The sequence below is a fragment of the Chlorella variabilis genome (assembly GCF_000147415.1).
Source record: "Chlorella variabilis unplaced genomic scaffold CHLNCscaffold_31, whole genome shotgun sequence".
In the NCBI taxonomy this organism is placed as follows: domain Eukaryota; kingdom Viridiplantae; phylum Chlorophyta; class Trebouxiophyceae; order Chlorellales; family Chlorellaceae; genus Chlorella; species Chlorella variabilis.
The window spans coordinates 362344-376042 of record NW_005435057.1 but is presented as its reverse complement, the minus strand read 5'-3'; the positions used below and the strand labels follow the sequence as shown (position 1 = coordinate 376042).

At 68.6% G+C, this 13699-nt stretch overlaps 4 protein-coding genes across 4 annotated transcripts in view; 1 reads left to right on the top strand and 3 right to left on the bottom strand.

Annotated features, from left to right (window-relative positions):
- Positions 1-370: 370 nt before the first annotated feature.
- CHLNCDRAFT_141133 (hypothetical protein) lies at positions 371-3867 on the bottom strand (the record flags this gene model as incomplete). The annotated part of the gene is made up of 12 exons (XM_005843378.1): positions 371-495; positions 821-961; positions 1159-1227; positions 1476-1565; positions 1795-1866; positions 2038-2116; positions 2347-2421; positions 2640-2710; positions 2912-2999; positions 3233-3322; positions 3623-3689; positions 3842-3867. The coding sequence occupies 12 exons, from the start codon at positions 3865-3867 to the stop codon at positions 371-373; spliced, it is 993 nt and encodes a 330-aa protein (XP_005843440.1).
- Positions 3868-4140: 273 nt separating this feature from the next.
- Positions 4141-5495, top strand: CHLNCDRAFT_141132 (hypothetical protein; the record flags this gene model as incomplete). Its single annotated transcript, XM_005843403.1, has 5 exons — positions 4141-4310; positions 4480-4730; positions 4927-4983; positions 5128-5222; positions 5382-5495. 5 exons carry the CDS (start codon positions 4141-4143, stop codon positions 5493-5495), a joined length of 687 nt encoding a protein of 228 aa, XP_005843465.1.
- A 1620-nt stretch (positions 5496-7115) lies between these two features.
- CHLNCDRAFT_28144 (hypothetical protein) lies at positions 7116-9402 on the bottom strand (the record flags this gene model as incomplete). The annotated part of the gene is made up of 8 exons (XM_005843377.1): positions 7116-7198; positions 7373-7451; positions 7584-7691; positions 8002-8096; positions 8221-8370; positions 8813-8900; positions 9097-9169; positions 9317-9402. Coding segments are annotated over 8 exons (762 nt in total), but the record flags the coding sequence as incomplete, so codon positions are not given.
- Positions 9403-10159: 757 nt separating this feature from the next.
- Positions 10160-13699, bottom strand: part of CHLNCDRAFT_141130 (hypothetical protein) — a gene marked incomplete at both ends in the record, with an annotated part of 4014 nt that continues 474 nt past the window's right edge. Inside the window, 9 exons of the mRNA XM_005843376.1 lie at positions 10160-11288; positions 11474-11609; positions 11846-11993; positions 12255-12302; positions 12486-12518; positions 12736-12794; positions 12983-13037; positions 13303-13351; positions 13566-13601. Coding sequence (XP_005843438.1) covers positions 10160-11288; positions 11474-11609; positions 11846-11993; positions 12255-12302; positions 12486-12518; positions 12736-12794; positions 12983-13037; positions 13303-13351; positions 13566-13601 — 1693 coding nt within the window. The remainder of the gene's footprint in view (positions 11289-11473; positions 11610-11845; positions 11994-12254; positions 12303-12485; positions 12519-12735; positions 12795-12982; positions 13038-13302; positions 13352-13565; positions 13602-13699) is intronic.

Genomic DNA, 13699 nt, shown 5'->3' with positions numbered 1-13699 from the left:
AACAGACAGCGGCGGGGCGCCTCGGGCGCCTGCCATGGAATGGCAGCTTGCGGCAGGAGCGGTGCATCAGTCTGCTGGGTAGAAAGCAACAGGGCGATGCACATCAAGTGCCTGTGCCCGGCAGGAAGCAGTAGAGCGTGCAGCCAGCGCACAAAAGGTGTGTGTGGTAGGTGCTGGGCCGCAGCCGCCATCGCAGTATGTAGGGGGAGGGGGTCTCATGCAGCAGGGCCCCGCACAGCGGGTGTACCGGGGCAGGCACACGGCTCGGGCCGCGCCCAGGCAGCCGCGGGCCGCGACGGTGCGGTGATGTGGCACGTGCTGACGTGGCGGCGTCCGTCCCTTCATCAGGCCCGCAGCAACCTGCGCTTCATCAGGCCAGCCCCCGCTCTTGCATCACTCGCTTCATGGTGACACCCATCTGGGCGGGGGAGTTGGTGACCGTCACGCCCGCAGCTTCCAGAGCCTTGATCTTGTCCTGGGCGGTACCCTTGCCGCCTGCAGCGGGACGGGGTGGGGTGGTTTGCGGGAACAGAGAGGTGGGTTGGTAGGCAGGGGAGGGGCGCAGCAGCGCTCTCACATGGACCGGCGGAGCAGGCGGCAGCAGCAGCAGCTGCTGCAGCGTTGCCCGCTGGGATGGCAGGCCTGCACCGCCTGCGTGCCTCCCAGACCAGCCCGGTGCAGCCCACCCACTCCAGCCCCCGCCCGAGCAGCGGTCCGCACCCCGCTGAGCCGCCTGGCAAAAGCAACGCTCCAGCCTCCCAGCCCGGCAAAACCATCCACCCCAGCGCAAGCCCCAGCAGCAGCAGCAGGAGCCACACACCCGAAATGATGGCACCGGCGTGGCCCATACGGCGCCCCGGCGGCGCGGTCAGCCCCGCGATGAACGACACCACGGGCTTGGTGGTGCCGCTGGCAATCAGGAACTCTGCCGCCTCTTCCTCGGCAGACCCGCCAATCTCGCCTGCAGGGTGCGGTGCGAGGCATAGGCGGGTTGGGTTAACATAGGGCAGGGGGTGTCAGTCCGGCCAGCGGCAGGGCAGGGCAGCGGGAGGGGAGCAAGCCGGCCCGCACGCAGCGTGTGATTTTCGAGTCGCGGCCGCCAGCTCAGCGCGTGCCAGCTCAGCGCATGCCAGGTCAGATGCCAGCTGGGCGGCCCACCGATCATGATGATGCCCTCGGTCTGCGGGTCCAGCACAAACCGCTCCAGGCAGTCCACGAAGTTGGTGCCTGCGGGGAGCAGGTGGGGGCATGCGGGTGTCGCGTGTTGTGTGTGCGCGTGTGTGTATAGGGTGTGAAGCAGAGCGAGGCATTGTGCCTTCTGTCCCGCCAGCACGCGCGGCGACAGAAGCTACAGCGGCAGCACTGCTGCATCCACACCTACCTGCAGCCAACCCGCCGCCGCCACATGCCGCCAGCACCAGACGCCCGCCACCCACCCAGTCACACCACCAGCCACACCACCCTGCGCAGCCCACCGTTGAAGGGGTCTCCGCCGATGCCCACCACCGTGCTCTGCCCGAGCCCCTCGTTGGTGGTCTGGAACACGGCCTCGTATGTGAGAGTGCCTGGAAGGAGGAGCGAGGCAGGGAGCCAGAAGAGTGATGGGGGTTGTAAAGAAAGGCTGGGGATGGCTGGACTGGGCTCAGCCAACTGGTCCGCTAGCGTCACGGGTAGGAGAAGCGAGTCGAGGGAGCCGAGCAGGCACGCCGCCAGCAGTGAAGGTGCCGCCGGCTCAGCTGCGGGCTGGCACGTGCGTGCCACCACTTTCAGTCGGCGCTGCATGCAGGGCCGCACCCGAGCGCGACACGATGCCGATCTTGCCGGGCGTGTGGATGTAGCCAGGCATGATGCCGATCTTGCACTCCCCTGCCCAGGCCGGCCAGGTGGGGGCGACAGAGGGCGAGGTTAGCGGCATGGATGCGGATCGGTGGTGGCTGTGTGAATCAGCACCGCAGAAGCAGGCTGAGGGCACACGCTGTGCCACAGGTGCAGTTATCAGTCAACAGTCAACAGTCAACGGCCGGCGCCGCGGCCCACCTGGCTTGATGATGCCGGGGCAGTTGGGGCCGATGAGCCGCGTCTTGGACTGCTCGCTGAGCACCTTCTTGACGCGCACCTGCGGCAGGGTGGGCGGTACAGCAGCGGTACAGCTGCGGTAGGCAGCAGTACCATAGCGCCGTGGCCAGCGGCAGCGGCACGGCGGCTGAGCAGCCAGGCAGCACCATCGCCGCCGTGGGCGGGCTGCAGGTGGTGCGCGGCACCAGGCGCCGGCGGTGCGGGCGCGGCAGCCGTGCGCTGCACACCCCGCAGCGTGGTCCGAGCGCGGTCCCAGCGTGCCCAGCGCACCATGTCGTGCTGCGGGATGGCCTCAGTGATGCACACCACCAGGTCCAGCTCAGCCTCAACAGCCTCCAGGATGGCCTGCGGGGCAGGGATGGGGGCAGGGATGGGGGGTGGAGGGGTTAACGGTGGGTGGAGGGGAGGTGGAAGGGTTGGGGACGGAGGCGGGAGGCGAGTTGGGGGGTTAAGGAGATGGGTATGGGCAACCGATGCACAGCAGGCCCCGCCCATGCCCCCGAGACCGCAGCGGCAGCCCCTGGCAGCGAGCAGCGAGCAGCCAGGCTGCCTGCCTGCCGCACCTTAGCGGCACCCGGCGGCGGCACGTAGATGGCGGTGGCGTGGCAGCCGGTGGCCTCCTTGGCCTCCCTCACTGCAGCAGCACAGCCATGGCAGGCAGGCAGGCAGGCAGGCCGGTCAGGGCAACGCGTCAGGCAGCGTCAGGCAGCGCCAAAGGGAGCGGCCGGTGGAGGGCAGCCTGCACCAGCTGTTGCAGCGCGCGCCAGCGCTGCACCGGTGCGTGCAGCTGCCGGAGTGCGCCACCGCCCCAACTGCCAGCCAGCCGGGTGCGCACCCGAGGCAAAGACAGGGAGCCCCAGGTGTGTGGTACCGCCCTTCTTGGGGTTCACGCCGCCCACCACCTGCGTGCCGTACTGGATGGCCTGCAGGCGGTACCATGGGGCAGTACATTGCGGCCCGGCATGCAGTACATCAACACGGCCCATTGTTGCTTGCGGTACAGCTCTGCTTCGCATCATGACTGCCACACAGGCCGGGCCCCTCAAGATGCATGGGCCGGCCATACCGAGTGGTGCGTCATTCTCCTGCCCCCACCACATCCACACAAGCCACCGCTACCCACACCGCCTGCCCCAAACACCTGCTCCCCGCCCACCTGCTCAGAGTGGAAGGTTCCGTTCTTTCCTGTGAAGCCTTGCACGATGACCTTTGTGTCCTTGTCCACAAACACGGCAGGGTTGTAGGCCTGCAGCGGAAGTGGAGTGGAGTGTGTGCGTGTGCATGTGTGCGCTGGTAGGCATGTGGGGGTGCACGGCAGAACACATGAGGGCAAGGGGTGCCAGCACGCGGCAACACCGGCACGGTGTTGCACGGTGGCATGCTTGCGGCTGTCAGCCCGCAGCAGCTTGCGGCCCCGGAGGCAGGCTGTAAGCTGCTGCAGCGGTGCGACAGCCGCAGGTGCTGCCGGATGGCCGTATGCCCTGGGCTGGCTGCTGCTGCTGCTAGGGCACCAAGGGCTGCCTCCCCTGGCCAACCAGCATCCCACCTCTGTGCTTAGCGCCCTGCTGCAGCTAGGAAGCAGCTCCTCCACTGCTGCCGACCGCCGCAACAGGCTGCAGGCAGCAGGGGCAGGCAGGGCGAGTGACGGTGGAGAGTCAAAGCTGCGTGCAGCGCGGGAGAGCCACCAGCTGGCGGCAGGCAGCGGCGGCGGCGGGAAGGCGCCGCGTTGCCAGGGCTGCAAACCCAAGCCCCGCCAGGCACCCACCCGGCCAGTCGTTGCACCCCGCGCATGGCTGCCGCTGCTGCGCCCCTCTGCGGCCCCAAAAGCCTGACTGAGGTCAATCGCCTGGCGATCGAGGGTTCCCGTCGGGTAAGCTGGCTGCAGTTGCTTGATGGCAGAGGGGCAGGGCGCAACAGCGGCCGATGATCGGCCCCGCCTGCGAGTAGTCACCGGCCGAGGGAGGTACACTGTGTTCATGTGTACCAGGGAGCAGGAGCCCAACATTCGTCGCCAGAGGCATCTCACCGATTGCCGCCACCCCAACCCACGCCCAGTGCGCGGCCATGCTTGAGCAGGCTGAGAGCATCGGGCTGCAGCCCGTCGCTGAGCGCTCTGCCGATGGTGGGCCGCTTCTAGAGGACGAGGAGAGCGTGCTACACAAGTTTGAGCGGCTGCAGCTGGTGATCGGCGCCTCTACAGACCAGGGCGAGGGCTCGCTGTTCATCACCGAGTGGTGCGTGCCTTGTTAGCCCGCCGGAGCATCCTGCCTGCGCCGCAGGCGCGGTAGCTGCGGCGGCGGGCACCGCGCAGCGCGCATGCATACGCCGTGGGCCCGCCATCTGGCATGCCACCCTCTATCCCTGGCCTCACACGCCCTGCTGCCTGCCCCACATCCTCCGCAGGCGCATCGTCTGGCTCAGCGCCGCTGATCCGACCCTGGGCTACAGCTGCGAGTTCCCCGCCGTCAGCATGCACGCCGTCGCCACCGACGAGGAGTCCTCACACCGCCCCTGCCTCTACATCCAGCTCGATGCCGGCGACGAGGAAGGCGGCCTGGGCGGCGGCGCTGGTGGCGGCAGCAGCGGGGAGGAGGAGGAGGAGGGAGAAGAGCTGCTGCCGGAGCTGCGCCTCATCCCCGCCGACGCCAGCCAACGTGAGGCAGCGGCAGCAGCCAACCCTTGCAGTGCCTTGATTGCTGCTGCTATGCGTGCAGCCGGCCTTGCGGAGGCGCAGCCACGTGCTGCGTGCAACCTGTGTCACCGCCAGCGCCACGGCTGCCCCGGGTGGCGCCTCAGGCCTGATGGTGATGCCGCCGCCGCCGTCTCCTCCTGCTGCTCCCGCTGCCGCAGTGGAGGCGATGTTCCAGGCCTTTTGCGACGGCGCGGAGCGCAACCCAGACTTCAGCGGTGAGCGCTTGCACACCACCTGCCCACACCGATCCCGCCCATTGCCTGCTGCTGCTGCTCGAGCTGCTCCCCTTCCCCTTCCCCTCGCTCCCCTCTCCCACCGTCCCTGCCCTCCCTTTTCTGCCTGCTCCCGCCCGCCTGCAGAGGAGGATGAGGAGACAGGCGCCTGCTTCTATGATGAAGACGAGGTGCTGGCGGGGGCGGCGGCGGCTGCCATCGGCGTGGGCGACGTCGAGGAGGTGCGCCGCGCTTTCTTCCTGCTGCTCCCTAATGTGCTCCCTGCTCCCGTGGCAAGGCCTGCTCTGCATCGCGCCGGCGAGGCCGCAGCGCCTGGCGTGGAGCCCGCCGCTCACCCGCTTCCCTCCCTGCTTGTCCTCCCCGCTCTCCTCCCTGCGCAGCTGGTGGGAGAAGACCCCGCCCGGTTTGAGGATGCAGACGATGACGAGGAGGAGGAGGAGGAGGCGCAGCAGCCAGCAGCAGGCGGTGCCGCGGTGCAGCCAAACGGCTGCTAGCGGCACGCGGGGGGCAGCCCCGCGACCGCAGCTCAGCGGCGGCACCCTTGCGAATGAACCCACCCTTGCGACGAGACTCATGCCCGTCTTCCAGGTGTGCTTGCTGCACCAGCTGGCCGCCTGCACGCCACTTCTTGCCGACGTCAGCTGCCTGGCACTTCCCAGCGCCCGATGCACGCCCCCGCTGCTCTGCACCTTCCATCCATCCACAGCGCAATGAGGAAACCACACAGCATTTAACCAGTTCTGCTTCTGAGCAAACCTTGCTGATATCACACCTTCAAATGCACCGAGCGCTGGGCCGCCCTCCGCGGCACCCCTCTGCACCCCTGCACCCCCCTGCCTGCACCAGCACCCCTGCCTGCACCAGCACCCCTGCACCAGCCTGGCCGGCGATGAGAATCACTTCTCTATTCATGCGTGTCAAATGAGGGGGCAGCCGCGTTAGCGGCCCCTCCCCCGCTGATCTTTACCCTAATCTTCTCTCTGAGGCCTGCTGGTGTTGTGGTCGCCGCCGCTGCCGCTGCCGCTGCTGCTGCCACACATGCCTGCCCCCTGCATCCGTGCACCTGCTCGCCGTGCGCGCGTGGCCAGTGATTGCAAACACATATTTGCTACTCTTGAAAGCACGGCCACGGCCGCGCCTTACTGACGACACAACAACACCAAGATCTATGAGGCCCCGCCCTGAGCTGCCCGCACCCCCCTGCGCCACCCGGCGCAAGCTCTGCGTGTTGGCACGCTTGCTGACGCGCTTGCTGCTCCGCTCACCCTCTGTCTCCCTGCAGGCTGCTGGAGGCAAGCCGGGCGGCTGGCGGCTGGCCCCACCTCCTGCGCTGGCCCTTCAAGCTGTGCACTTCCTCGCAAGCCGCTCAGTTCTCTACTCCTCCCCGGCTTGCACCGCAGCAAAACCTGTCCGAATTGTGCTGCCCGGCACGCAATTGTAACATAAGTTGGAGTATTGGAGTCGGAAAGCAGAAGCGGAGCAAAGCAGAACAAGTATCGAAATGAAATCACAAGGGTGGAAAACGGAAGATGGGAGTGCCAACAGCTGTGGGGAGCGCCAGCCTCCTCAGGATCTCGCTGGCACCGTCACACCCCCTGCTGCGCCGCCGCCACTCGCGGCAGCTGCAGCACCAGCGGCTGCCACTCGCGGGTGTGGGCTCTGTATATGGAGCACACGTAGCTGCAGCCGCTCTCGTCCACCAACGCCGCCTGCCGCGCCGCCGCCTCCAGCCGCGTCTCCCTGCCCTCGCCTGCCCATGCGGCCGGCGCTGCTGCGCCTGCGGCTGCCGGCTCGGGGTCAGCCGGCGGGAAGGCCGTCCGCAAAAGCTCCTGCTGCCGCAGCACCACGCACCGCGTGCCGCCGTCTCCCTGGGCGCAGCCGCTGCTGCTGTGGGCGTCCGCTGCTGCTGCAGGCACGGCTGCCTGCTGCGCAGCGTGCTGCACGCCCACCCATACGTCTCGCGCCGCCATCACCACGCCGCCACACAGCTCCACCAGCATGAAGTGGTGCCCCCTCAGCTTCTCGCCGCTGCCGTCGCCGATGCCGCCGCCGCCGCCCGGCTCGCATGCGAGTAGGCCGCCAGGCGCGCCGCCGGCCGGCGGCACCGGAAGGTTGCGTATCCGCGGTACCGCTGCTGCGTTGAGGTATACCGTACCGCTGCGGGGGTCCACCTCAACCATGTTGCGGTCGCCTCCGCCTGCGGTATAGGCAGTACCCGCCGGCGTGGGGACGCAGCCGGCAGCAGCTCGCGGCAGCAGTGGGAAGGAGGGTGGGGCACGCAGCCAGGCGTGTCCAGGCTGGCAGCAACCTTGGTGCACAAGGCAGTGGCCAGCACCCTCGCCGTCAAAGTATCCCAGCCGCTCCACCCCACCTGACAGCTGGCTGTGCATGTGGCCAAAGAGGACCAGCGGGGTGTGCACCCCCTGGCAGCACATCATGTCCAGACCCTCCTGCGGGAGGCAGGCGGGGGGCGCGGGAGGGCAGGGCGAGGGATGCAGCGCGGTGAGCGCAAGCTCCTGTGCCGCCCAGCGGCTTCGGCCCTGTCTCTATCACCACACCACACCCACACACGCCCTACCCACCTGCAGGTCGGGGTCCCCAAAGTCGGCCTCCGGCTCCGTCCAGTCCACGCCGCAGATGCTGTGCCGCCGCCCGCCCAGCCCCGCGGGCCCGTTGTGCGCCACCACCACCTGCGCGGCGCGCCAGCCAGGCAGGCAGCCAGCCAGCCAGCACTGTGTGTGAGACTCGGCGAGGTGTTGGGATGTGGTGAAACCCACGAGGCCAGCTAGCAAACCAAAGCAGAGCAGCGCAGCGTGGTGTGTAAGACGCGGCACTGCGGAGGCAGCTGCGTGGCAGGGCTCCACCCCTTCTTGCCGCCACCGCCACCACTACCACCACCACCACCACTCAGAAAAGACAGACAGACAGGTGACACAGGCTAGGTGACATACCCTGCGGTACCACACACAATACGGTAACAGTGGCACAGCCCCGCCCCACCTTGCAGTCGCCCTCCTCAGCCGCCAGAGCGCGGTCCAGCAGGCGCAGGGCGCTGTCGCGGTGGCCGCCCACGCCGTAGTGCTCGGCGTAGAAGTCTGCGGCGGCGGTACATGCATGCGGTACATGCAGGCGGTACTCGCGAGCGCAGCTAGCGCCGGGGGGGGCCAAGCACCCGCGCAGCAGGGGCGTGGCAGAGCCCCAGGCACCAGGCCCACCCACCCGCCACGTCGCTCCACTGCTTGCCTCCCTTGGAGAAGGGGCGCGCCCCCAGCAGCGTCAGGCCCAGCCCAGGGAACCGCTTGCTGCTGTACCCGATGTGCTCGCCGCCCAGGGCCGCCAGCTGCGCCGCGATGGCGGGGGTACTGCCGCCTGCGCACAGGTTAGGGTAGGGAGGGCAAGCAGGGATGCAGCTGGTTGTTAAATGGGGCGGCGCAAGGCTGGCAGTGCAGGGAGGCGGAGAGGGCGGCGCTCCTGGCACGCCTGCCTGGCCTGGCTGCCTTTGCTGCAGCAGGTGAGCTTGGCAGGCCCAGGCCAGAGCTCTTGTACATGCGGTACGGCCAGCTTCCCAGCACCTTCTGTGAACTCCTCCCTGGCTGCCAGGCTGCTGCTTTTGAGCATGGCCCGAGCGTAGCGCCGCCGCCCGCCGGGCGTCAGGCTGAACCTGCGGGCCGGGCGTGGGGGCAGCGGCAGCAGGAGCAGCTGATGTCGGACATGTGGCAGCCGCAGCAGCAGTAGGAGGCGGGTGTGGCGGCAGCAGCAGGCAGCCGCAGCTGACGGCTGCAGCGTCAGGAGCGGGCCCGCAGATAGGCACAGCTCCCTCTGCCGATGCCCCACCAGGCGTCATGGTTGCCTAGCATCACGGCCTTGGGGTGGCGCAGCGCGGCGATGCGGCGGATCATCTACAGGGGCAGGACAGCATCAGGCGGGCAGGCAGGTGAATCGACCCACGGCTCGCAGGCAGCCGCTGGCTACGGGTCAGCAGCCCGGCGGCCAGGCCCAGGCCGGCTTCCGGCGGTGGTCTCTGTGCCAGCCGCTGGTCCTGTGACAGTCGAAAGCCTGCAGATGACAGCCTGCAGATGGCAGGCGGACACACACCTGCACATCCTCCTCCCCGAAATCGCCCACAAACACCGCCACGTCGGCGCCGAGGGAGTCCAGGGCCGCCTCGCTGCAGCCATGCGGGGGCAGGGCCGCGGGGGCAGCGGCAGGTCGGGACGCATAGGGCACATACAAGTCGCACACGGGGGTGGCTCCCATGCATGGGTGCATATGGACGTGGCACCTAACCGCTGCGGGATTCAAGCTGCAGACTCACTCGTCTGCGTCCCACTGGCTGTGCACGTCGCCCACCACCGCCAGAGTGACTTTGCATCCCGCCGGAGGGCCTCGCGGCAGTGGCATAGGGCCGGCGGGCTTTGTGGCGGCGGGCGGCGGGAGCGGCGGCTGCTGGGCCCGCCAAACTGGGGGCGGTCGCAACTGGGGCACGGCGATCTCGGTTCGCTGTGGCTTCTCCAGCAGCCGTTGGGGTGGCGCACTGCAGCAATGCGGCAGCAGGGTCTGTGGTGCCCGACAAGCCGAAGAGTTCGCAGCGTGTTGTTGTTGCGGTTGCCATGCATACTCACGTGAGGCTGGAAACGGCAATAAGGGTGCGCGGCGCGAAAGAAGGGCGGCTGCCAGCAGCAGCGATTCTAGGCCGCATTTGCCGTTGCCCGAGCCCTTGCTCGAGCCAGGGCAAGCAGTCTGAGCAGCGAGGAACACGTCGCGCCGTGCATATGGCGCATGCACCATGCACCCCACCAAGATGAGGGCGGCGGCGCCAGCTCTGCCGCACTGCAAAGGTGCGATTACAGGCCATCCAAAGCAACCATGCATGCTTTGGGGAAGAATGAATGCGATTGAAACAACAGTTCTGGACAGTAGGCGAGTCGAAATCAAGCATTTATGGGGTTGGAGAGGCTGCCGACTGTCCAGCCGCCGGGCACAAGGGGCGGGGGCACAGCAAGGGTCAATACTGGACGGGACAGTAGGTTGAGTGCAAAACTGAAAATTTTCTGCTCTTGTTGTTGTGTCAACTAGGCTGCTGGTGGCGCAAATGCCATCACTGTCTGCCTAGGTCTCTGACGTGGGTACTCCCGTTTCTCTCTGGCTGGAGGGTACCTCACTCCTCTGCATCTTCAGCCGCCGCATCCTTGGTCGCAGCACCCTCACCCTCCACCAGGGCCACCTCTCCCGTTGCGACGGAGGCTACTTTGGCCGCTTGGGCCGCTGCTGCTGCCTGCGCGCTGGCCCCAGCTCTGCTGCGGGCGGCCTCGTCGCTTGCGGCCGCTGCCGTGGCGCCTGCGCCAGGCCTGCCTGCTGCACCTCGTCCTGCCTGCCGGCCTGCTGCTGCATGGGCGGCTCCTCCAAGCTTCGCTGCTGCCTTGGCTGTTGCAGTGGAGCCTGCGGAAGCAGCAGCTGCTGGTTGCGCTCCTGCTGCCGCTGCCGCTGCTCTTGCCACCGCAGCAGGAGCTGGAGGCGTGCTGGCAGCCGGCGCTGGCCTCGCTGCCGCTGCCGCCGCCACCGCTGTGGTATTCAGCGCGCCTGCTGCGAGCTGCGCCTGCACACCGGCATCCGCTGCCGCGACTGGCTGGTCGCCGGTGCTGGCTGCGTCAAACTCCTCCTCCTCCTCCTCCTTCCCCACCGCCACCTCATCTTCCTCTGAATCATCAGAGTCCCAGGCCGCCGCTGCTGCCGCCCTCCACGCCGTTGGCTCAGGCCCTGGCGCTTCAGCAGACGCCGCCGCCGCGCCCGGCGCCAGGCCGGGAGCGGCCGCCTCCTCGGCCGCCTCCTGCGCCGCCACTGCCGCCGTCTCCGCGGCTGCTTCGGCTTCGGTGGCTGCCAGCGCGGCAGAGGCCGCCGCCTCTGCGGCGCCTGCCTCGGCAAGGGCCGCCCTGGCGTCGGCGGCGGCCCAGCGCCGGCGCTGCAGCTGTGCGCGGAAGAGGTTGGGTGGGGAGATGTCTCCGGGCTGGTAGAACCAGTCGGGGCAGAGCTTGTAGGGCCTGCCCTGCTTGTCCTTCATCGCTTTGAAGGTCATGCCTATGAGGCTCATGTCGGGCCCAAAGGTGCACGCCCCCGGCAGCCCCTTGTTGTGAACCGGCAGCGGGTGCACGCCACTGTTGCTGCGCAGGTTCCAAAACACTGTCCAGGCGCCGGTGTTGGGGCCAGAGATGGGGGGTCCGCCCGAGTAGAGGCCCTCCCGCCCCACGCCAAGGTGGATGTCTGTGAATAGTATCTGGGCGGCCAGGGCCCTGCAGGGCGGAGGTGCAGCAGCGGCAGCAGCGGGAGGTCAAGAGGGAGCGGGAGAGCGGGCTGGCAGGACAGGCGCGCCCGCAGCTGCTTCCGGCACAGGCAGCGCCAGCTGGCACACCTCATCATGCTGCCCTGCACTGCGCCCATAGGCCACCACCAATACACGCCCCCACACCGGCCCCACCTGTGCAGCTCCATCACGCCGTCGCGGGTGCGCCCGTTCTCAAAGACGGAGTAGTGGGCGAGGGTGTCGGCGCCCACGCTGTGCATGAAGCGCGGTAGCACCACCCAGTCCGACACCAGCACGTCAGTGGAGGTGCCTGGCAGGGGAGGAAAGGAGGGGAGGGGTAGGAGCAGGTAGGGGAGAGGGAGGGGAGGGGGCGGGAGGAAAGGGAAGGCAGGGGCAGGTGGTGAGCACAGAAGCTCTGGGAGTGAGCTGCGGCTGCGGCTGTCGAGCACGAGGCAACAGGCAAGCAGGGCAACATGCAAGCAGGGCAGAGCCGGCTGGCTGGCTGGCTAGGCGACCCCTGAAAAGCGGCAGGGGCGGCCTGCTCACCCACGCGCGCGCCCCAGTGGCCCTCGCCGTTCTCGGGCCCGCCGCCGCGGTTCCGCGACACTGCCACCTCAAAGCCCCGCACCGTCACGCGGTCCGACCCCGCCACCAGCACCCCGTTGTCGCAATTGATGAAGCGCATGTCGCGCACCTGCAGCGGCGGCAGAGGCGGCGGCAGCGCAGCAGCGGCGGCGGCACAGCGTGAGAAGCGCAAGCGTGGAGATGGCAACGCGTGGTTTGTGGGCTGCGGCTTGGCATTGCCCCTTGCTGGCAGCCCGTGCTCGCGGGAACGGCCAGCGCTGGGCAGGGGAGGAGCAGGCGGCTGCTGCCGCCGGCTGGTCCTCGCAGCGGGCCACGCAGACAACTTGCTGCAGCTGCCAGCAGTGACGCAGGTGGCTGGAGGGAGGCGCACCCAGGAGTCCTCAACTCGGGTGAGCTCCACGCCGCTCCAGCCTTGCTCCTGCAGGGGCCGGGGGAGGCATAGGCAGCGTGGTGGCAGTCAGGGGGTGAAGGCATGCCGCGCAACGGAGCAGCAGGGGCGGCAGGGCCGCAGCGGGCCAGAAAGCAGGCAAGCCGCCCCGGACAGGCAAGGCTACTGTGAGGCTGAGGGGTGCAGGGTGCCAGCAGAGAGGCAGGCGCTCACCATATGGTGGCCGCCATAGGGCTCGAACTTGAACTGCGCCAGGGGCAGGGGAGGCATGCGAGGGGGCTCCTCGGTTGGAAGGAGGGAGTGTGTGGGCGGAGGGTGCACTGGTGTGTGTGAGGCAGGTGGTTGTGGTTGTGGTGGGCTGGCATGCTCCGCCAGCCCAAGGCGCAGGCAGCGCACGCTGTGGAATGCAGGCAGTGCATTGGCGGTACATGCAGTACAGTGCAAGCGGCACAACAGGCGGTACCTCCATCGTGAACCCCTCCACTCCCACATCCCACACCGAGCCGTGCGTGCGCAGGAGCTCTGCAGGCGAGGGCCAGGTGGGGAGGAGGGGAGGCACGGCGGGCAGCACGCTCAGAGCGGCAGGGGCCCTTGGGTCCTCCAGCGTCCCCCGGAATCTGCGCCTCGCGCAATCTGCCCTTCCGACTCCCGCCGCGGTACGAGAAAGTACAGGCAGGGTTGTTGGCAGTGATGCGACTGCCGCCACTCACTTGGTGCCATGCCCAGAGTGATGCTGATGGGCAGCGCCCGCTCCAGTATCACGTACTGCAGGCAGGCAGCAGGGACCAGGCAGGCAGGCAGGCAGGCAGGCAACCAGGAGGGACCATCAGGCAGGCAGGCAAGCTGGAGGCAGGGGCAGGACAGGGGGCCAGGTCGGCGAGAAGGCCGGGGGGAGGCTGGGGCCAGCAGCCTGCAACCCGCCGCCGGCGCGCCGCCCAAGCTACCAAGCAAGCGGCGCCCAGGCAAGCGCCAGGCGCAAGCGGCTGATTGGCGGCAGGCAGGCAACAGCCGCCAAACAGGCCCCGCTCACGTCGCCGGCGATGTCTGCGACGCGCGACACGAAGCGCGCAGTCTTGTCCCTGCGCCAGGACAGGCGCGTTGCATAGGCCGCGCAGGTTGAGCCAGCGCGGCACAGGAGCAGCGGCGCGCAGCACCTAAGCTTGCAGGCAGCCAGCCAGCCAGCCAGCCCAGGCCAGACCAGCCGCCCTCCCAGCAGCTGTGCTGCACCAGGCAGGCGGCTGCCGGCTGGGCGCCGCCCAGGACGGCAGCCATCCAGCAGCAGCAGGCGCTCACATGAAGCGGGTGCTGGCATTGCCCTTGTGGTTGAGCCTGTAGGGCAGGGCAGACGGGGCAGCGGGGGACACCATCACAGGGCGCCGGCGTGCAGCTTGTGGCGGCCGCAGCCGCCGACAGCCTGCCGGGGGGGC